Source organism: Archocentrus centrarchus, unplaced genomic scaffold (genome assembly GCF_007364275.1).
Source record: "Archocentrus centrarchus isolate MPI-CPG fArcCen1 unplaced genomic scaffold, fArcCen1 scaffold_99_ctg1, whole genome shotgun sequence".
NCBI classification, from domain to species: Eukaryota; Metazoa; Chordata; class Actinopteri; order Cichliformes; family Cichlidae; genus Archocentrus; species Archocentrus centrarchus.
The window spans coordinates 80,527-102,397 of NW_022060308.1; the positions used below are offsets into that span (position 1 = coordinate 80,527).

At 40.1% G+C, this 21,871-nt stretch overlaps 1 protein-coding gene across 1 annotated transcript in view; it reads right to left on the reverse strand.

The window, feature by feature from the left end:
• Window positions 1-557: 557 nt before the first annotated feature.
• Window positions 558-21,871, reverse strand: part of LOC115778053 (MAM and LDL-receptor class A domain-containing protein 1-like) — a 33,957-nt gene continuing 12,643 nt past the window's right edge. Inside the window, exons 14-60 of the mRNA XM_030726072.1 lie at window positions 19,863-20,119; window positions 19,681-19,765; window positions 19,405-19,581; window positions 19,123-19,260; window positions 18,575-18,831; window positions 18,393-18,477; window positions 18,117-18,293; window positions 17,844-17,981; window positions 14,747-15,003; window positions 14,565-14,649; window positions 14,289-14,465; window positions 14,016-14,153; window positions 13,477-13,733; window positions 13,295-13,379; window positions 13,019-13,195; window positions 12,745-12,882; window positions 12,207-12,463; window positions 12,025-12,109; window positions 11,749-11,925; window positions 11,476-11,613; window positions 10,939-11,195; window positions 10,757-10,841; window positions 10,481-10,657; window positions 10,206-10,343; window positions 9,668-9,924; window positions 9,486-9,570; window positions 9,210-9,386; window positions 8,937-9,074; window positions 8,399-8,655; window positions 8,217-8,301; window positions 7,941-8,117; window positions 7,667-7,804; window positions 7,129-7,385; window positions 6,947-7,031; window positions 6,671-6,847; window positions 6,396-6,533; window positions 5,860-6,116; window positions 5,678-5,762; window positions 5,402-5,578; window positions 5,135-5,272; window positions 4,587-4,843; window positions 4,229-4,313; window positions 3,853-4,061; window positions 3,578-3,734; window positions 3,131-3,483; window positions 1,059-1,188; window positions 558-908 (exon numbers count right to left, since the gene is read on the reverse strand). Of these exons, the coding sequence (XP_030581932.1) occupies window positions 766-908; window positions 1,059-1,188; window positions 3,131-3,483; window positions 3,578-3,734; window positions 3,853-4,061; window positions 4,229-4,313; window positions 4,587-4,843; window positions 5,135-5,272; window positions 5,402-5,578; window positions 5,678-5,762; window positions 5,860-6,116; window positions 6,396-6,533; window positions 6,671-6,847; window positions 6,947-7,031; window positions 7,129-7,385; window positions 7,667-7,804; window positions 7,941-8,117; window positions 8,217-8,301; window positions 8,399-8,655; window positions 8,937-9,074; window positions 9,210-9,386; window positions 9,486-9,570; window positions 9,668-9,924; window positions 10,206-10,343; window positions 10,481-10,657; window positions 10,757-10,841; window positions 10,939-11,195; window positions 11,476-11,613; window positions 11,749-11,925; window positions 12,025-12,109; window positions 12,207-12,463; window positions 12,745-12,882; window positions 13,019-13,195; window positions 13,295-13,379; window positions 13,477-13,733; window positions 14,016-14,153; window positions 14,289-14,465; window positions 14,565-14,649; window positions 14,747-15,003; window positions 17,844-17,981; window positions 18,117-18,293; window positions 18,393-18,477; window positions 18,575-18,831; window positions 19,123-19,260; window positions 19,405-19,581; window positions 19,681-19,765; window positions 19,863-20,119 (7,904 nt within the window). The 3' untranslated portion in view covers window positions 558-765. The remainder of the gene's footprint in view (window positions 909-1,058; window positions 1,189-3,130; window positions 3,484-3,577; window positions 3,735-3,852; window positions 4,062-4,228; window positions 4,314-4,586; window positions 4,844-5,134; window positions 5,273-5,401; window positions 5,579-5,677; window positions 5,763-5,859; window positions 6,117-6,395; window positions 6,534-6,670; window positions 6,848-6,946; window positions 7,032-7,128; window positions 7,386-7,666; window positions 7,805-7,940; window positions 8,118-8,216; window positions 8,302-8,398; window positions 8,656-8,936; window positions 9,075-9,209; window positions 9,387-9,485; window positions 9,571-9,667; window positions 9,925-10,205; window positions 10,344-10,480; window positions 10,658-10,756; window positions 10,842-10,938; window positions 11,196-11,475; window positions 11,614-11,748; window positions 11,926-12,024; window positions 12,110-12,206; window positions 12,464-12,744; window positions 12,883-13,018; window positions 13,196-13,294; window positions 13,380-13,476; window positions 13,734-14,015; window positions 14,154-14,288; window positions 14,466-14,564; window positions 14,650-14,746; window positions 15,004-17,843; window positions 17,982-18,116; window positions 18,294-18,392; window positions 18,478-18,574; window positions 18,832-19,122; window positions 19,261-19,404; window positions 19,582-19,680; window positions 19,766-19,862; window positions 20,120-21,871) is intronic.

The following is a 21,871-nucleotide window of genomic DNA, read 5'->3' on the forward strand; positions in this document are numbered from 1 at the left end:
ACACACACACACACACACACACACACACACACACACGTACTTTCCAAACAAGAGTGATCTTATTGTTTGCTAGAAAAAAGAATTACTTTCCTTTTACATCTCATATTACAGAAGTTCTGTGTTATTTGTTTTTCCTACATGGGGTTTGGAGATGTATGTCGAGTATGTCAAGAATGCTGTTGTAGCTAAACTTGAAATTAAATGACTCCACACAAAGCAACACAAATGTATTTGCAGTGCATTTTTAATTAGAGCAGTAAGGATTTATCAGAAAACCTACAACGCAGGAAGTAAAACACACATTATGAGCATGTAATTATTTACCAGACACAATTATTTATTTTTAATAGTATCCAGTGATGGTGATTCAATTTGCAGTCATACATTTTCATTCTGTGTAGCTTAAACGAGCACATTAATATGTGCTAAAACAATATTAACTTTGAATAAATAGTGTGACAGTGACAAACAGTGTAATTCGATAGATAATCATTAAGAGTTCAAAGATTCTTTCAAATATGTGTAGAAATCTCAGAAATTCCATTCAGTATCTAAAACATGTCCAAGTCCCTGAAAAATGTGACTTCAGTAGGTTAACAGTTATTTTTGTGTACTTCTTGTGCAACAGCAAAACAGTGTCATAGACCTGCAAAGCAGAGCTAAAGAAAAATCTAAATAATTAAAACCTTGTGTTCTTATTTATCCATTCAACTTGTGGTCATGACCTCCACTGCCCACATTCTAGGACAGTGTCTCATCTGGCCTTCACACTCTCCAGCTCTCTCCAAACTCTCGAGTGCTTCTGGCCATGGTACCATCTGGCTTCATCTTGTCATTCTTCTTCTGACCATCAAAGTTTCCACACAGGCCTCCCACCTTCCTTCTATAAATGCGTGGTAGAACAATCTCTGTAGAATAAATATGATTGGTGAGATTTAATTCATTGTATGAACAGAGCAAATAACTCATTGTTTATCATCTAGGAGAGGAATTACATATTAAAGAAATTACATCAACTGCTGATGTTATTAGATTTGTAGGGGGCAAAAATTAGCTACCTGCTGTGCTGTGTCTATCAAACTCCACCGACAGGCCAAAATCAGTTTGTAGGTAGATTCGAGAGGAACGTTCCCAGATTTTTAGACCACCAGTCACTGAGATGGGTGTGTCAGTTCTCTTTCCATCCACCTGAAGAGAAACAAAACAATATGTCAGTGTGATTTATCATATAATCAAAGTATATGTAGATGTTTGTTCCACTGTTCAGTCTTGTATGATTGTGTTTGTTGTGTTAAGAGATTTTTTTTGTTGCTATGAATTCACATGGGTCATTGTAATGTAGGTTTAACACAACATAATATATCTTAACTGTAGAATGAAAATGCCATGAAATTTACTACAGACATTCTTTCATACAGGATGATTCCTGTAATGACTTTGGTTAACCTTGAAATTTAATCTACTTTCATCTATTTAGTTTATAATTAAGCAATGAGGAATTTTCACATCTACAGTGTCTTTTTGTAAAATCTTGTGTATACCTTAATGTTCCTATTAGCATGAAGACTTGGCTATATTACCAAGTAAGTGCAAGTTGTTCATATTTCCATCAGCCTTCAGTGCTCAATATTTTCCATGGTAATATGTGCTAAATCACAAGTATAGTACGCTATAATATTTATGATGTTTACAATCCTTAACCATACCACATTTTCATTGTCATAATATTATAATGACAATGCAATTAGCTAAAAGTGCTGCTGTGTAGCTAAAATCTCACAGAGTTGCTCACATGGCCTCGAGCTCAGTGCAGCACTCAATACTGGTGAGATTAGAGCATGCCACAGGCATTAAAGGTACCATGCTGCAGTGGTTTGAATCATATTTAACTAATAGACTCCAACTTGTTAATGTAAATGGAGAGTCTTCTTTATGCAGTAGGGTTAATAATAGAGTTCCACAGGGTTCTGTGCTAGGACCAATTCTATTTACATTATATATGCTTCCCTTAGGCAGTATTATTAGAAAGAATGTATACATTATCACTGTTATGTAGATGATACCCAGCTTTATCTGGCCATGAAGCCAGATGACACACATCAATTAGTTAAACTGCAGGAATGTCTTAAAGACATAAAGGACTTCTAATTTCCTGCTTCTTAAATTCAGATAAAACTGAAGTTATTTTACTCGGCCCTACAAACCTTAGAAACATGGCGTCTAACCAGATATTACTCTGTATTGCCTTGGCCTCCAGTAACACTGAGAGGAATTTAGGCTGCTGGGGAGTTGCCATGAGTTTCTTTTTCATTCACTACTTTTGATTCTCCATGTGTTTATACACCACTCTGCATTTAATCATGAGTTATTGTTGTTAATCTCTGTCTCTATTCCACAGCTTGTTTTGTCATGTCTCCCCCCCCTCACCCCCAACCAGTGGCGGCAAATGGCTGCCCCTCCCTGAACCTGGTTTTGCCAGAGGTTTCTTCCTTTTGAAAGGGAGTCTTTCAATCCCACTGTCGCCAAGTGCTTCCTCATATGGGGTCAATTTTGACTGTTGAGTTTTCTCTGTAATTATTGTATGGTTTTTACTTTATAATATAAAGTGCCTTGAGGAGACTGTTGGTGCTACATAAATAAAATCTAATTGAACTAATCAGTCTAGTTTCAGAGTTTCTGTTCATTTTCAGTCTAGTCAGAGTTTCAGGGCAGTTGGTGCTTAAATATACAGTATTTAAGCTCAAGTATTGCTGTTTTTTGAATAGTGAGTACAATATAAATTTACTTTATGCCTTCTTAGAATTACATCACTTGGACTCAAACACAATAATGTCTTGTTCTTGGATAAACATGGAATATTGTTATTGTCATTTTTAACACACTGTCTCTCTTTTTCCTTCTCATACCTACAAATGTGTAAAGTGAGAGGGAATAAGATAACACAACATAATTTAGCACATATAACATCATGTCCCTCGCTACTGTTGTAACACCTTAAAGGGAAAATGTGAAGAGGTGCTGGTTTCTCCTCAAGTGCTTTTACAAATGTTTGTGTGGAGGTAGCATCACACTGTGATGCAGTAAAATGCTAAGAAGTGAATGTGTTGTTAAAAATGCTCTTGATACATACGATCAGGTTCCGATTCTTCTTGAACTCCACAGTGTGATTGTACACTCTGATCTTAAGCTCTTGTAATCTATGGTGTTTGTTTTGTTTTTTGCTGTTGTCATCATCTTCATCTTCATCTTCTTCATCATCTTCCCCGACTCTGCTACTCTGATCTTCTTCAATGCTACTTTCACTTTCATGCTGACCATCACGATCACCTAAGGCAGGTGTGTTGATGCCTTCAATGTAGATGTCTGGAAGGTTATTTGGCAAGTTGCTGGTCCTGACCAGCACATAGGAGTGTTCACCCTCAAAATCATGCTTCATTTTATCAAATGTTCTATACTCCCCTTTGATAGTGCACTCATCGAAGCCTATGGAGAAACAAGAAGAGAAGTTAAATAAATAGGGACGAAATGAAACACACTTTAGGTACACTTTAGAGCTTATTAATGGCCTCTACAGTACCTGTAGACTGGCAGTAATAATTGCCATTTTCATTTTGAAGGCAGACAGCATTTCCACCACACTTATCTTTGTCATCACAGTCAATTTTCCCTATTCCATCATCCTCCTCACATTCACATTGCTCACTGCAATGATCAGTGTACCACTTTTCATTGAACTGAAAAGAAAGAACATGTGGTCAGCATACTTTGACCAAATGTTCATGTTTTTTTTTTATTTGCAGTAATGATCATCAGACATTCAGAGATTGTCTCAAAATTGTCAAAATGTCTTACTTGATGTTTGGTGCCATTCCTGTCCACACAGCCACATTGTTGCAGAGGCACGCAAACCTGACTTTTCAGCACAAATCCATCATCACATACACATCCAGGAACACAAGCCTCATTGTTACTGCAGTGCGGTGGGCCATTCAAGTATAAACAGGTTGGACTACATGCGGGGACACAAGTGGCGTAGTGACTATTTTGTGGGCAGGACAGTGCTGGGGAAAGACACATATACACAGTCAGAGAACCGGCAGACACTCAGAATAAAAGTTAAATGAGGGAAAAAAAAAAAAAGTTGTTTTGTGAAGGTTTTGAATTTCTGATGAAAGTAGGAGCCGACCTAATTTGTAACATTTCAGTTAAATCAGATAAACAGGATTACCTGCACACTGCCCACGATGAAGCATTACATCATCTATTGCCACATCAGATTGATCATTGGAACCTCGTCGCCCTTCAAATATGATCTAAAAATGCAGAGGTAAATGATGAATTGCATTATTATTGTAAGGCTGTTACCTACAATACAAAGAGCCTTAAGGCGACTGTTTGTTGTGATTTGGCGTAATATGAATGAAATTGAATTGAATTGAATTGAATTGAATTATACGTCTCACAGTGTACAGAGTGATTATGTTACATTTAAAACTGTTGCAAGACTTGCACTGTGAATGGTTTGCTCTGCAGGTTTCCAAAAGGAGACTTGGCAAATAAAGTAACATCGTTAATGGGTAACTCACCTGGAATTCTTCTATTGCTTCAATGTCCACCTGAGCCAGGTGCCACATATTTCCTTGGTCATTCCTCTTCTTCCAGATCTGATTGGCTGTTCTGTTTTGGATCAGGTAAATGTGTAGGCCCATTGTATCTGCTGAGCCATACATATGGTACCAGAACTGCAGACACTGAGGACCAGGGTCAGAGCACACAGAGCTGATGAAACGAGCCGTGTCTCCATATGAAGCGCTGTTGGCTTCGATGTAAAGATAGTGGCCATCTGAATGGGAATGTACATCCAGTGAGTTAAAGATCCATTTTTAGACAATAAGAATAAAGAATAATCCAGCCAATTCTACAAGTTCATGTCATTTACAGTCAGAGCTGCATCTATTTGTTAATTTTTTTCACGCGGATTGAAAACAAAAGTCCTCAACTGGCTTTAACAGCATAGCTGTGAGCAGTAAACTGAAAAATAGTGTGCAATTGGTTTTATTTTTTCTGGAAGTTTAACACTGTACACAACCTTGGTTTACCAAATTTTTTCGGATTGTGTCATAAAGTTAATTACCTCCTGTGGTGTGATCTGAGGAAGGTCCAGTATTCATAGTAGGCGTGGAGCCACTCTGCCTTGTCCAATCAAAAGCATCAGTAGGCATCTGATTCCACTGACATAAGTCTTGCTCAAAGTTACAGAGGAGCTGGCATACTGTAAAAAAAAAGAAGAGAAAGAAATTCAGTATGATTACATCAGGGACACATGAAGGACACATGTAAACAGTTAACTGTAAAAGGCTAAAAGTGGCATACGAGAGCCGCTGTAAAATTATTTCTGTACCTGGGTGCAGGGGTGGTCTGTTATCTGAAGCTTCAGTAAGATTGTCCTTGCTAATTAAGTTGGTTGTTTCTTCCACGGTGGGAGCCACAGTGATATTTGTTATTGGTGGCTGAAAGGATGTATGTACAATAGGAGGCTGTGAAGCTGCAGTGGTTTGCACAGGGACACTTGGGGGAGCTGTTGGATTTAGATCAGGTTTAGAAGCTTGTGCAGTAATGCAACCACGCAGATCTGCAACAGTGTTATTAGGGGTCTGCATTTGTATGTGCTTCTTACCTGAGCAGTGACCACGAATAAGATTTATATCATCTATGGCCACATCTGACTGATCATTGGATCCTCTGCGCCCCTCAATGATGATCTAAATGATAAAGTGGAATTGATTGATAAGTTTGCATGAAACCATTTGTCATTAGAAAGCAGGCCACAGTCTGAGTACATGGCTTGAGATGAGTCACCTGAAAAGCTGTGGTTGCTTCAATGTCCACCTGAGCCAGGTGCCACATATTTCCCTGGTCATTCCTCTTCTTCCAGATCTGATTGGCTGTTCCGTTTCGGAGAAGGTAAATGTGTAGGCCCATTGTATCTGCTGAGCCATACATATGGTACCAGAACTGCAGACACTGAGGACCAGGGTCAGAGCACACAGAGCTGATGAAACGAGCCGTGTCTCCATATGAAGCGCTGTTGGCTTCGATGTAAAGATAGTGGCCATCTGAATGGGAATGTACATCCAGTGAGTTAAAGATCCATTTTAGACAATAAGAATCAAGAATAATCCAGCCAATTCTACAAGTTCATGTCATTTACAGTCAGAGCTGAAACTGGTTTTTAATTTTTTTTACACTGAATGGATAAAAAATTATTCAATTTGCTTTAACAGAGTGACTATGGTTAATATAAAACACAAAAATAGTGTATTTTTACTGTAAGTTTAACACTGTATACGACCTTGGTTTACCAAATTTTTTCAGATTGTCACAAAGCTAAATACCTCCTGTGGTGTGATCTGAGGAAGGTCCAGTATTCATAGTAGGGGTGGAGCCCCTCTGCCTTGTCCAATCAAAAGCATCAGTAGGCATCTGATTCCACTGACATAAGTCTTGCTCAAAGTTACAGAGGAGTTGGCATGCTGTTAAAAAAAAACAAAAAAGCAAAAAAGCAAAACAAATGTGACTACATCAGAGATGCATAAAGGACACGTGTAAACCATTAACTGTAAGAAAATAAAAGTTGTGGATAAGTGCTTTTATGAAATTATTTCTGTACCTGGGTGCAGGGGTGGTCTGTTATCTGGAGCTTCATTAAGATTGTCCTTGTTAATTAAGTTGGTTGTTTCTTCCACGGTGGGAGCCACAGTGATATTTGTTATTGGTGGTTGGAAGTAAGCATTGACAATAGGAGGCTGTGGAGCTGCAGTGGTTTGCACAGGGACACTTGGGGGAGCTGTTGGATTTAGATCAGGTTTAGAAGCTTGTGCAGTAATGCAACCACGCAGATCTGCAACAGTGTTATTAGGGTTCTGCATTTGTATGTGCTTCTTACCTGAGCAGTGACCACGAATAAGATTTATATCATCTATGGCCACATCTGACTGATCATTGGATCCTCTGCGCCCCTCAATGATGATCTAAATGATAAAGTGGAATTGATTGATAAGTTTGCATGAAACCATTTGTCATTAGAAAGCAGGCCACAGTCTGAGTACATGGCTTGAGATGAGTCACCTGAAAAGCTGTGGTTGCTTCAATGTCCACCTGAGCCAGGTGCCACATATTTCCCTGGTCATTCCTCTTCTTCCAGATCTGATTGGCTGTTCCGTTTCGGAGCAGGTAAATGTGTAGGCCCATTGTATCTGCTGAGCCATACATATGGTACCAGAACTGCAGACACTGAGGACCAGGGTCAGAGCACACAGAGCTGATGAAACGAGCCGTGTCTCCATATGAAGCGCTGTTGGCTTCGATGTAAAGATAGTGGCCATCTGAATGGGAATGTACATCCAGTGAGTTAAAGATCCATTTTTAGACAATAAGAATAAAGAATAATCCAGCCAATTCTACAAGTTCAGGTCATTTACAGTCAGAGCTGAAACTGGTTTTTAATTTTTTTTTACACTGAATGGATAAAAAATTATTCAATTTGCTTTAACAGAGTGACTATGGTTAATATAAAACACAAAAATAGTGTATTTTTACTGTAAGTTTAACACTGTATACGACCTTGGTTTACCAAATTTTTTCCGATTGTCACAAAGCTAAATACCTTCTGTGGTGTGATCTGAGGAAGGTCCAGTATTCATAGTAGGGGTGGAGCCACTCTGCCTTGTCCAATCAAAAGCATCAGTAGGCATCTGATTCCACTGACATAAGTCTTGCTCAAAGTTACAGAGGAGTTGGCATGCTGTTAAAAAGAACAAAAAAACAAAAAAGCAAAAGAAATGTGACTACATCAGAGATGCATAAAGGACACGTGTAAACCATTAACTGTAAGAAAATAAAAGTTGTGGATAAGTGCTTTTGTGAAATTATTTCTGTACCTGGGTGCAGGGGTGGTCTGTTATCTGGAGCTTCAGTAAGATTGTCCTTGTTAATTAAGTTGGTTGTTTCTTCCACGGTGGGAGCCACAGTGATATTTGTAATTGGTGGTTGGAAGGAAGCATTGACAATAGGAGGCTGTGGAGCTGCACTGGTTTGCACAGGGACACTTGGGGGAGCTGTTGGATTTAGATCAGGTTTAGAAGCTTGTGCAGTAATGCAACCACGCAGATCTGCAACAGTGTTATTAGGGGTCTGCATTTGTATGTGCTTCTTACCTGAGCAGTGACCACGAATAAGATTTATATCATCTATGGCCACATCTGACTGATCATTGGATCCTCTGCGCCCCTCAATGATGATCTAAATGATAAAGTGGAATTGATTGATAAGTTTGCATGAAACCATTTGTCATTAGAAAGCAGGCCACAGTCTGAGTACATGGCTTGAGATGAGTCACCTGAAAAGCTGTGGTTGCTTCAATGTCCACCTGAGCCAGGTGCCACATATTTCCCTGGTCATTCCTCTTCTTCCAGATCTGATTGGCTGTTCTGTTTCGGAGAAGGTAAATGTGTAGGCCCATTGTATCTGCTGAGCCATACATATGGTACCAGAACTGCAGACACTGAGGACCAGGGTCAGAGCACACAGAGCTGATGAAACGAGCCGTGTCTCCATATGAAGCGCTGTTGGCTTCGATGTAAAGATAGTGGCCATCTGAATGGGAATGTACATCCAGTGAGTTAAAGATCCATTTTTAGACAATAAGAATCAAGAATAATCCAGCCAATTCTACAAGTTCAGGTCATTTACAGTCAGAGCTGAAAGTGGTTTTTAATTTTTTTTTACACTGAATGGATAAAAAATTATTCAATTTGCTTTAACAGAGTGACTATGGTTAATATAAAACACAAAAATAGTGTATTTTTACTGTAAGTTTAACACTGTATACGACCTTGGTTTACCAAATTTTTTCAGATTGTCACAAAGCTAAATACCTCCTGTGGTGTGATCTGAGGAAGGTCCAGTATTCATAGTAGGGGTGGAGCCACTCTGCCTTGTCCAATCAAAAGCATCAGTAGGCATCTGATTCCACTGACATAAGTCTTGCTCAAAGTTACAGAGGAGTTGGCATGCTGTTAAAAAAACAAAAAAACAAAAAAGCAAAACAAATGTGACTACATCAGAGATGCATAAAGGACACGTGTAAACCATTAACTGTAAGAAAATAAAAGTTGTGGATAAGTGCTTTTCTGAAATTATTTCTGTACCTGGGTGCAGGGGTGGTCTGTTATCTGGAGCTTCATTAAGATTGTCCTTGTTAATTAAGTTGGTTGTTTCTTCCACGGTGGGAGCCACAGTGATATTTGTTATTGGTGGCTGAAAGGATGTATGTACAATAGGAGGCTGTGGAGCTGCAGTGGTTTGCACAGGGACACTTGGGGGAGCTGTTGGATTTAGATCAGGTTTAGAAGCTTGTGCAGTAATGCAACCACGCAGATCTGCAACAGTGTTATTAGGGTTCTGCATTTGTATGTGCTTCTTACCTGAGCAGTGACCACGAATAAGATTTATATCATCTATGGCCACATCTGACTGATCATTGGATCCTCTGCGCCCCTCAATGATGATCTAAATGATAAAGTGGAATTGATTGATAAGTTTGCATGAAACCATTTGTCATTAGAAAGCAGGCCACAGTCTGAGTACATGGCTTGAGATGAGTCACCTGAAAAGCTGTGGTTGCTTCAATGTCCACCTGAGCCAGGTGCCACATATTTCCCTGGTCATTCCTCTTCTTCCAGATCTGATTGGCTGTTCCGTTTCGGAGAAGGTAAATGTGTAGGCCCATTGTATCTGCTGAGCCATACATATGGTACCAGAACTGCAGACACTGAGGACCAGGGTCAGAGCACACAGAGCTGATGAAACGAGCCGTGTCTCCATATGAAGCGCTGTTGGCTTCGATGTAAAGATAGTGGCCATCTGAATGGGAATGTACATCCAGTGAGTTAAAGATCCATTTTTAGACAATAAGAATCAAGAATAATCCAGCCAATTCTACAAGTTCATGTCATTTACAGTCAGAGCTGAAACTGGTTTTTAATTTTTTTTTACACTGAATGGATAAAAAATTATTCAATTTGCTTTAACAGAGTGACTATGGTTAATATAAAACACAAAAATAGTGTATTTTTACTGTAAGTTTAACACTGTATACGACCTTGGTTTACCAAATTTTTTCCGATTGTCACAAAGCTAAATACCTCCTGTGGTGTGATCTGAGGAAGGTCCAGTATTCATAGTAGGGGTGGAGCCCCTCTGCCTTGTCCAATCAAAAGCATCAGTAGGCATCTGATTCCACTGACATAAGTCTTGCTCAAAGTTACAGAGGAGTTGGCATGCTGTTAAAAAAAAACAAAAAAGCAAAAAAGCAAAACAAATGTGACTACATCAGAGATGCATAAAGGACACGTGTAAACCATTAACTGTAAGAAAATAAAAGTTGTGGATAAGTGCTTTTATGAAATTATTTCTGTACCTGGGTGCAGGGGTGGTCTGTTATCTGGAGCTTCATTAAGATTGTCCTTGTTAATTAAGTTGGTTGTTTCTTCCACGGTGGGAGCCACAGTGATATTTGTTATTGGTGGTTGGAAGTAAGCATTGACAATAGGAGGCTGTGGAGCTGCAGTGGTTTGCACAGGGACACTTGGGGGAGCTGTTGGATTTAGATCAGGTTTAGAAGCTTGTGCAGTAATGCAACCACGCAGATCTGCAACAGTGTTATTAGGGTTCTGCATTTGTATGTGCTTCTTACCTGAGCAGTGACCACGAATAAGATTTATATCATCTATGGCCACATCTGACTGATCATTGGATCCTCTGCGCCCCTCAATGATGATCTAAATGATAAAGTGGAATTGATTGATAAGTTTGCATGAAACCATTTGTCATTAGAAAGCAGGCCACAGTCTGAGTACATGGCTTGAGATGAGTCACCTGAAAAGCTGTGGTTGCTTCAATGTCCACCTGAGCCAGGTGCCACATATTTCCCTGGTCATTCCTCTTCTTCCAGATCTGATTGGCTGTTCTGTTTCGGAGCAGGTAAATGTGTAGGCCCATTGTATCTGCTGAGCCATACATATGGTACCAGAACTGCAGACACTGAGGACCAGGGTCAGAGCACACAGAGCTGATGAAACGAGCCGTGTCTCCATATGAAGCGCTGTTGGCTTCGATGTAAAGATAGTGGCCATCTGAATGGGAATGTACATCCAGTGAGTTAAAGATCCATTTTTAGACAATAAGAATCAAGAATAATCCAGCCAATTCTACAAGTTCAGGTCATTTACAGTCAGAGCTGAAACTGGTTTTTAATTTTTTTTACACTGAATGGATAAAAAATTATTCAATTTGCTTTAACAGAGTGACTATGGTTAATATAAAACACAAAAATAGTGTATTTTTACTGTAAGTTTAACACTGTATACGACCTTGGTTTACCAAATTTTTTCCGATTGTCACAAAGCTAAATACCTCCTGTGGTGTGATCTGAGGAAGGTCCAGTATTCATAGTAGGGGTGGAGCCACTCTGCCTTGTCCAATCAAAAGCATCAGTAGGCATCTGATTCCACTGACATAAGTCTTGCTCAAAGTTACAGAGGAGTTGGCATGCTGTTAAAAAAACAAAAAAACAAAAAAGCAAAACAAATGTGACTACATCAGAGATGCATAAAGGACACGTGTAAACCATTAACTGTAAGAAAATAAAAGTTGTGGATAAGTGCTTTTCTGAAATTATTTCTGTACCTGGGTGCAGGGGTGGTCTGTTATCTGGAGCTTCATTAAGATTGTCCTTGTTAATTAAGTTGGTTGTTTCTTCCACGGTGGGAGCCACAGTGATATTTGTTATTGGTGGCTGAAAGGATGTATGTACAATAGGAGGCTGTGGAGCTGCAGTGGTTTGCACAGGGACACTTGGGGGAGCTGTTGGATTTAGATCAGGTTTAGAAGCTTGTGCAGTAATGCAACCACGCAGATCTGCAACAGTGTTATTAGGGTTCTGCATTTGTATGTGCTTCTTACCTGAGCAGTGACCACGAATAAGATTTATATCATCTATGGCCACATCTGACTGATCATTGGATCCTCTGCGCCCCTCAATGATGATCTAAATGATAAAGTGGAATTGATTGATAAGTTTGCATGAAACCATTTGTCATTAGAAAGCAGGCCACAGTCTGAGTACATGGCTTGAGATGAGTCACCTGAAAAGCTGTGGTTGCTTCAATGTCCACCTGAGCCAGGTGCCACATATTTCCCTGGTCATTCCTCTTCTTCCAGATCTGATTGGCTGTTCTGTTCTGGAGCAGGTAAATGTGTAGGCCCATTGTATCTGCTGAGCCATACATATGGTACCAGAACTGCAGACACTGAGGACCAGGGTCAGAGCACACAGAGCTGATGAAACGAGCCGTGTCTCCATATGAAGCGCTGTTGGCTTCGATGTAAAGATAGTGGCCATCTGAATGGGAATGTACATCCAGTGAGTTAAAGATCCATTTTTAGACAATAAGAATCAAGAATAATCCAGCCAATTCTACAAGTTCAGGTCATTTACAGTCAGAGCTGAAACTGGTTTTTAATTTTTTTTTACACTGAATGGATAAAAAATTATTCAATTTGCTTTAACAGAGTGACTATGGTTAATATAAAACACAAAAATAGTGTATTTTTACTGTAAGTTTAACACTGTATACGACCTTGGTTTACCAAATTTTTTCCGATTGTCACAAAGCTAAATACCTTCTGTGGTGTGATCTGAGGAAGGTCCAGTATTCATAGTAGGGGTGGAGCCCCTCTGCCTTGTCCAATCAAAAGCATCAGTAGGCATCTGATTCCACTGACATAAGTCTTGCTCAAAGTTACAGAGGAGTTGGCATGCTGTTAAAAAGAACAAAAAAACAAAAAAGCAAAAGAAAAGTGACTACATCATAGATGCATAAAGGTCACGTGTAAACCATTAACTGTAAGAAAATAAAAGTTGTGGATAAGTGCTTTTATGAAATTATTTCTGTACCTGGGTGCAGGGGTGGTCTGTTATCTGGAGCTTCAGTAAGATTGTACTTGTTAATTAAGTTGGTTGTTTCTTCCACGGTGGGAGCCACAGTGATATTTGTAATTGGTGGTTGGAAGGAAGCATTGACAATAGGAGGCTGTGGAGCTGCACTGGTTTGCACAGGGACACTTGGGGGAGCTGTTGGATTTAGATCAGGTTTAGAAGCTTGTGCAGTAATGCAACCACGCAGATCTGCAACAGTGTTATTAGGGGTCTGCATTTGTATGTGCTTCTTACCTGAGCAGTGACCACGAATAAGATTTATATCATCTATGGCCACATCTGACTGATCATTGGATCCTCTGCGCCCCTCAATGATGATCTAAATGATAAAGTGGAATTGATTGATAAGTTTGCATGAAACCATTTGTCATTAGAAAGCAGGCCACAGTCTGAGTACATGGCTTGAGATGAGTCACCTGAAAAGCTGTGGTTGCTTCAATGTCCACCTGAGCCAGGTGCCACATATTTCCCTGGTCATTCCTCTTCTTCCAGATCTGATTGGCTGTTCCGTTTCGGAGAAGGTAAATGTGTAGGCCCATTGTATCTGCTGAGCCATACATATGGTACCAGAACTGCAGACACTGAGGACCAGGGTCAGAGCACACAGAGCTGATGAAACGAGCCGTGTCTCCATATGAAGCGCTGTTGGCTTCGATGTAAAGATAGTGGCCATCTGAATGGGAATGTACATCCAGTGAGTTAAAGATCCATTTTTAGACAATAAGAATAAAGAATAATCCAGCCAGTTCTACAAGTTCAGGTCATTTACAGTCAGAGCTGAAAGCGGTTTTTAATTTTTTTTTTACACTGAATGGATAAAAAATTATTCAATTTGCTTTAACAGAGTGACTATGGTTAATATAAAACACAAAAATAGTGTATTTTTACTGTAAGTTTAACACTGTATACGACCTTGGTTCACCAAATTTTTTCAGATTGTCACAAAGCTAAATACCTCCTGTGGTGTGATCTGAGGAAGGTCCAGTATTCATAGTAGGCGTGGAGCCACTCTGCCTTGTCCAATCAAAAGCATCAGTAGGCATCTGATTCCACTGACATAAGTCTTGCTCAAAGTTACAGAGGAGTTGGCATGCTGTTAAAAAAACAAAAAAACAAAAAAGCGAAAGACATGTGACTACATCATAGATGCATAAAGGACCCGTGTAAACCATTAACTGTAAGAAAATAAAAGCTGTGGATAAGTGCTTTTGTGAAATTATTTCTGTACCTGGGTGCAGGGGTGGTCTGTTATCTGGAGCTTCAGTAAGATTGTCCTTGTTAATTAAGTTGGTTGTTTCTTCCACGGTGGGAGCCACAGTGATATTTGTTATTGGTGGCTGAAAGGATGTATGTACAATAGGAGGCTGTGGAGCTGCAGTGGTTTGCACAGGGACACTTGGGGGAGCTGTTGGATTTAGATCAGGTTTAGAAGCTTGTGCAGTAATGCAACCACACAGATCTGCAACAGTGTTATTAGGGGTCTGCATTTGTATGTGCTTCTTACCTGAGCAGTGACCACGAATAAGATTTATATCATCTATGGCTACATCTGACTGATCATTGGATCCTCTGCGCCCCTCAATGATGATCTAAATGATAAAGTGGAATTGATTGATAAGTTTGCATGAAACCATTTGTCATTAGAAAGCAGGCCACAGTCTGAGTACATGGCTTGAGATGAGTCACCTGAAAAGCTGTGGTTGCTTCAATGTCCACCTGAGCCAGGTGCCACATATTTCCTTGGTCATTCCTCTTCTTCCAGATCTGATTGGCTGTTCTGTTTTGGAGCAGGTAAATGTGTAGGCCCATTGTATCTGCTGAGCCATACATATGGTACCAGAACTGCAGACACTGAGGACCAGGGTCAGAGCACACAGAGCTGATGAAACGAGCCGTGTCTCCATATGAAGCACTGTTGGCTTCGATGTAAAGATAGTGGCCATCTGAATGGGAATGTACATCCAGTGAGTTAAAGATCCATTTTTAGACAATAAGAATAAAGAATAATCCAGCCAATTCTACAAGTTCAGGTCATTTACAGTCAGAGCTGCATCTATTTGTTAATTTTTTTCACGCGGATTGAAAACAAAAGTCCTCAACTGGCTTTAACAGCATAGCTGTGAGCAGTAAACTGAAAAATAGTGTGCAATTGGTTTTATTTTTTCTGGAAGTTTAACACTGTACACAACCTTGGTTTACCAAATTTTTTCAGATTGTGTCATAAAGTTAATTACCTCCTGTGGTGTGATCTGAGGAAGGTCCAGTATTCATAGTAGGGGTGGAGCCACTCTGCCTTGTCCAATCAAAAGCATCAGTAGGCATCTGATTCCACTGACATAAGTCTTGCTCAAAGTTACAGAGGAGTTGGCATGCTGTTAAAAAAAACAAAAAACAAAAAAACAAAAAAGCGAAAGACATGTGACTACATCATAGATGCATAAAGGACCCGTGTAAACCATTAACTGTAAGAAAATAAAAGTTGTGGATAAGTGCTTTTGTGAAATTATTTCTGTACCTGGGTGCAGAGGTGGTCTGTTATCTGGAGCTTCAGTAAGATTGTCCTTGTTAATTAAGTTGGTTGTTTCTTCCACGGTGGGAGCCACAGTGATATTTGTTATTGGTGGTTGGAAGTAAGCATTGACAATAGGAGGCTGTGGAGCTGCAGTGGTTTGCACAGGGACACTTGGGGGAGCTGTTGGATTTAGATCAGGTTTAGAAGCTTGTGCAGTAATGCAACCACGCAGATCTGCAACAGTGTTATTAGGGGTCTGCATTTGTATGTGCTTCTTACCTGAGCAGTGACCACGAATAAGATTTATATCATCTATGGCTACATCTGACTGATCATTGGATCCTCTGCGCCCCTCAATGATGATCTAAATGATAAAGTGGAATTGATTGATAAGTTTGCATGAAACCATTTGTCATTAGAAAGCAGGCCACAGTCTGAGTACATGGCTTGAGATGAGTCACCTGAAAAGCTGTGGTTGCTTCAATGTCCACCTGAGCCAGGTGCCACATATTTCCCTGGTCATTCCTCTTCTTCCAGATCTGATTGGCTGTTCCGTTTCGGAGCAGGTAAATGTGTAGGCCCATTGTATCTGCTGAGCCATACATATGGTACCAGAACTGCAGACACTGAGGACCAGGGTCAGAGCACACAGAGCTGATGAAACGAGCCGTGTCTCCATATGAAGCGCTGTTGGCTTCGATGTAAAGATAGTGGCCATCTGAATGGGAATGTACATCCAGTGAGTTAAAGATCCATTTTTAGACAATAAGAATCAAGAATAATCCAGCCAATTCTACAAGTTCAGGTCATTTACAGTCAGAGCTGAAACTGGTTTTTAATTTTTTTTTACACTGAATGGATAAAAAATTATTCAATTTGCTTTAACAGAGTGACTATGGTTAATATAAAACACAAAAATAGTGTATTTTTACTGTAAGTTTAACACTGTATACGACCTTGGTTTACCAAATTTTTTCCGATTGTCACAAAGCTAAATACCTTCTGTGGTGTGATCTGAGGAAGGTCCAGTATTCATAGTAGGGGTGGAGCCACTCTGCCTTGTCCAATCAAAAGCATCAGTAGGCATCTGATTCCACTGACATAAGTCTTGCTCAAAGTTACAGAGGAGTTGGCATGCTGTTAAAAAAAAACAAAAAAGCAAAAAAGCAAAACAAATGTGACTACATCAGAGATGCATAAAGGACCCGTGTAAACCATTAACTGTAAGAAAATAAAAGTTGTGGATAAGTGCTTTTCTGAAATTATTTCTGTACCTGGGTGCAGGGGTGGTCTGTTATCTGGAGCTTCATTAAGATTGTCCTTGTTAATTAAGTTGGTTGTTTCTTCCACGGTGGGAGCCACAGTGATATTTGTAATTGGTGGTTGGAAGGAAGCATTGACAATAGGAGGCTGTGGAGCTGCAGTGGTTTGCACAGGGACACTTGGGGGAGCTGTTGGATTTAGATCAGGTTTAGAAGCTTGTGCAGTAATGCAACCACGCAGATCTGCAACAGTGTTATTAGGGTTCTGCATTTGTATGTGCTTCTTACCTGAGCAGTGACCACGAATAAGATTTATATCATCTATGGCCACATCTGACTGATCATTGGATCCTCTGCGCCCCTCAATGATGATCTAAATGATAAAGTGGAATTGATTGATAAGTTTGCATGAAACCATTTGTCATTAGAAAGCAGGCCACAGTCTGAGTACATGGCTTGAGATGAGTCACCTGAAAAGCTGTGGTTGCTTCAATGTCCACCTGAGCCAGGTGCCACATATTTCCCTGGTCATTCCTCTTCTTCCAGATCTGATTGGCTGTTCCGTTTCGGAGCAGGTAAATGTGTAGGCCCATTGTATCTGCTGAGCCATACATATGGTACCAGAACTGCAGACACTGAGGACCAGGGTCAGAGCACACAGAGCTGATGAAACGAGCCGTGTCTCCATATGAAGCGCTGTTGGCTTCGATGTAAAGATAGTGGCCATCTGAATGGGAATGTACATCCAGTGAGTTAAAGATCCATTTTTAGACAATAAGAATAAAGAATAATCCAGCCAATTCTACAAGTTCAGGTCATTTACAGTCAGAGCTGAAAGTGGTTTTTAATTTTTTTTTTACACTGAATGGATAAAAAATTATTCAATTTGCTTTAACAGAGTGACTATGGTTAATATAAAACACAAAAATAGTGTATTTTTACTGTAAGTTTAACACTGTATACGACCTTGGTTCACCAAATTTTTTCAGATTGTCACAAAGCTAAATACCTCCTGTGGTGTGATCTGAGGAAGGTCCAGTATTCATAGTAGGCGTGGAGCCACTCTGCCTTGTCCAATCAAAAGCATCAGTAGGCATCTGATTCCACTGACATAAGTCTTGCTCAAAGTTACAGAGGAGTTGGCATGCTGTTAAAAAAACAAAAAAACAAAAAAGCGAAAGACATGTGACTACATCATAGATGCATAAAGGACCCGTGTAAACCATTAACTGTAAGAAAATAAAAGCTGTGGATAAGTGCTTTTGTGAAATTATTTCTGTACCTGGGTGCAGGGGTGGTCTGTTATCTGGAGCTTCATTAAGATTGTCCTTGTTAATTAAGTTGGTTGTTTCTTCCACGGTGGGAGCCACAGTGATATTTGTTATTGGTGGCTGAAAGGATGTATGTACAATAGGAGGCTGTGGAGCTGCAGTGGTTTGCACAGGGACACTTGGGGGAGCTGTTGGATTTAGATCAGGTTTAGAAGCTTGTGCAGTAATGCAACCACGCAGATCTGCAACAGTGTTATTAGGGTTCTGCATTTGTATGTGCTTCTTACCTGAGCAGTGACCACGAATAAGATTTATATCATCTATGGCTACATCTGACTGATCATTGGATCCTCTGCGCCCCTCAATGATGATCTAAATGATAAAGTGGAATTGATTGATAAGTTTGCATGAAACCATTTGTCATTAGAAAGCAGGCCACAGTCTGAGTACATGGCTTGAGATGAGTCACCTGAAAAGCTGTGGTTGCTTCAATGTCCACCTGAGCCAGGTGCCACATATTTCCTTGGTCATTCCTCTTCTTCCAGATCTGATTGGCTGTTCTGTTTTGGAGCAGGTAAATGTGTAGGCCCATTGTATCTGCTGAGCCATACATATGGTACCAGAACTGCAGACACTGAGGACCAGGGTCAGAGCAAACAGAGCTGATGAAACGAGCCGTGTCTCCATATGAAGCACTGTTGGCTTCGATGTAAAGATAGTGGCCATCTGAATGGGAATGTACATCCAGTGAGTTAAAGATCCATTTTTAGACAATAAGAATAAAGAATAATCCAGCCAATTCTACAAGTTCAGGTCATTTACAGTCAGAGCTGCATCTATTTGTTAATTTTTTTCACGCGGATTGAAAACAAAAGTCCTCAACTGGCTTTAACAGCATAGCTGTGAGCAGTAAACTGAAAAATAGTGTGCAATTGGTTTTATTTTTTCTGGAAGTTTAACACTGTACACAACCTTGGTTTACCAAATTTTTTCAGATTGTGTCATAAAGTTAATTACCTCCTGTGGTGTGATCTGAGGAAGGTCCAGTATTCATAGTAGGGGTGGAGCCCCTCTGCCTTGTCCAATCAAAAGCATCAGTAGGCATCTGATTCCACTGACATAAGTCTTGCTCAAAGTTACAGAGGAGTTGGCATGCTGTTAAAAAAAACAAAAAAACAAAAAAACAAAAAAGCGAAAGACATGTGACTACATCATAGATGCATAAAGGACCCGTGTAAACCATTAACTGTAAGAAAATAAAAGTTGTGGATAAGTGCTTTTGTGAAATTATTTCTGTACCTGGGTGCAGGGGTGGTCTGTTATCTGGAGCTTCAGTAAGATTGTCCTTGTTAATTAAGTTGGTTGTTTCTTCCACGGTGGGAGCCACAGTGATATTTGTTATTGGTGGTTGGAAGTAAGCATTGACAATAGGAGGCTGTGGAGCTGCAGTGGTTTGCACAGGGACACTTGGGGGAGCTGTTGGATTTAGATCAGGTTTAGAAGCTTGTGCAGTAATGCAACCACGCAGATCTGCAACAGTGTTATTAGGGGTCTGCATTTGTATGTGCTTCTTACCTGAGCAGTGACCACGAATAAGATTTATATCATCTATGGCCACATCTGACTGATCATTGGATCCTCTGCGCCCCTCAATGATGATCTAAATGATAAAGTGGAATTGATTGATAAGTTTGCATGAAACCATTTGTCATTAGAAAGCAGGCCACAGTCTGAGTACATGGCTTGAGATGAGTCACCTGAAAAGCTGTGGTTGCTTCAATGTCCACCTGAGCCAGGTGCCACATATTTCCCTGGTCATTCCTCTTCTTCCAGATCTGATTGGCTGTTCCGTTTCGGAGAAGGTAAATGTGTAGGCCCATTGTATCTGCTGAGCCATACATATGGTACCAGAACTGCAGACACTGAGGACCAGGGTCAGAGCACACAGAGCTGATGAAACGAGCCGTGTCTCCATATGAAGCACTGTTGGCTTCGATGTAAAGATAGTGGCCATCTGAATGGGAATGTACATCCAGTGAGTTAAAGATCCATTTTTAGACAATAAGAATAAAGAATAATCCAGCCAATTCTACAAGTTCAGGTCATTTACAGTCAGAGCTGAAAGTGGTTATTTTTTTTTCACACTGAATGAATAAAAACTCACTCAGCGTGCTTTAACAGAGTGACTATGGTTAATATAAAACACAAAAATAGTGTATTTTTACTAGGGATGGCACGATACCACTTTTTTATTTTCGATACCGACATCGATATTTTACATTTGGATATCGGCTGATACCGATATAAATCCGATATTTAAAAATGGTTCCAGGCATTTAAAAACATTAAAAAAAAAAGAAAAAAAAAAGAAGTCAACATTCTCTCAAACAACAAAATCAAAGTCTTTTAGTTGTCCCACATACAAGACTAAGGACCAGGGCGGGCAGAGCTTTTTAGGCAGTGGCACCAAAGCTCTGGAACTGTTTACCACTCCAGCTCCATTTAGCTGACTCTGTGGCATCATTTAAAAAATAGTTGAAAACTTTTCTGTTTAACCAGGCTTTCTGGTTTCTGACTTTATTTTTATTCTTTTTCTTTCAAAATGGTAATGTTATTATGTTTTTAACATAGTGTTTTCTGGGGGTGGGGGGGTGATATTGTGTTTTAATTATTGTACAGCGCTTTTCTGTCTGTGAAAAACGCTATATAAATAAACTTTACTTACAACAATAACTATCACCTGAATCCTGTTGCTTCTGTGTGAGAAGGTGATGCTTATGGCATGTTACAAATTTCATTAGGGCTGCAACTATCAATTATTTTAGCAATTCTGTATTCTATTTATATTGATTACCCAAGAAACTGGATAAGAAATACTTTTTTTCATATTAACAGTTCATCTGCATATTTTAACTTCTGTACTGCAGTTTTTCCCTATGTGAAACAAACAGGGTGGATGGAGCAGCTACAAAGTTCTCGTTTCTTCACTTACTGATCAGGTGGTTGATGAAGGACCTCCAGCTGTTTCCCAGTAAAGGTTTAATGGAGGTTACAGGGACGAAAAGGCTTCTTTTGGACACTAGAAAAACATTTCCTTCTGCTCCATCTGAGCGCGCCGGCTCCGCCTCTTTCCGCTTGTGCAGACAGACTGCACGTAAATCAGCTGACTGCTGCTGTTGCGTCATCAGTGTTCACGTGAAAAACTAGGGGCTGCGTGAGCGGAATCTTGTAATGCTTTATATTTACAAGCATTCTCCTAAATACGTTTCTACTGCAGGTATATATTTAGTCACAAATTAGGGATTAAAGTATCAAAAATATTTTGACGGGGAAGGGGTTCTTCCGGTACCAGACGGTCACTAGTGCTAATAGCTGCGCTCACTAGCAGTATGTCCGGGAGCTGAAGTAGAGAAAAAAAATAACAGCTGATTCTCAGCACAGCGAGCACAACACACAAACAAGGCAGAGAGCGGTGGAGGCGGAAAAACATGTCAGCAATGATCGCTCAGTGTCAAAGGGAATCCGCAGCGACCGGAGGATCTGAGGGGGTTGTTTTCTAACTCCAGATCCCCACTCCATTCCAGTAGGTGGCGGTAATGCAGCTCTAAGCTGGTTTGGTCAACCGCAAACCCACAAGAAGAAGAAGACGACTGAGCCCTGTAATGCAGCTAATGTGAGCGAAACGTTATTTAATGTATCGGATTACATTTTTTATTTCCTTCCGATATCCGATCCAGTAATTTAGGCCAGTATCGGACCGATACTG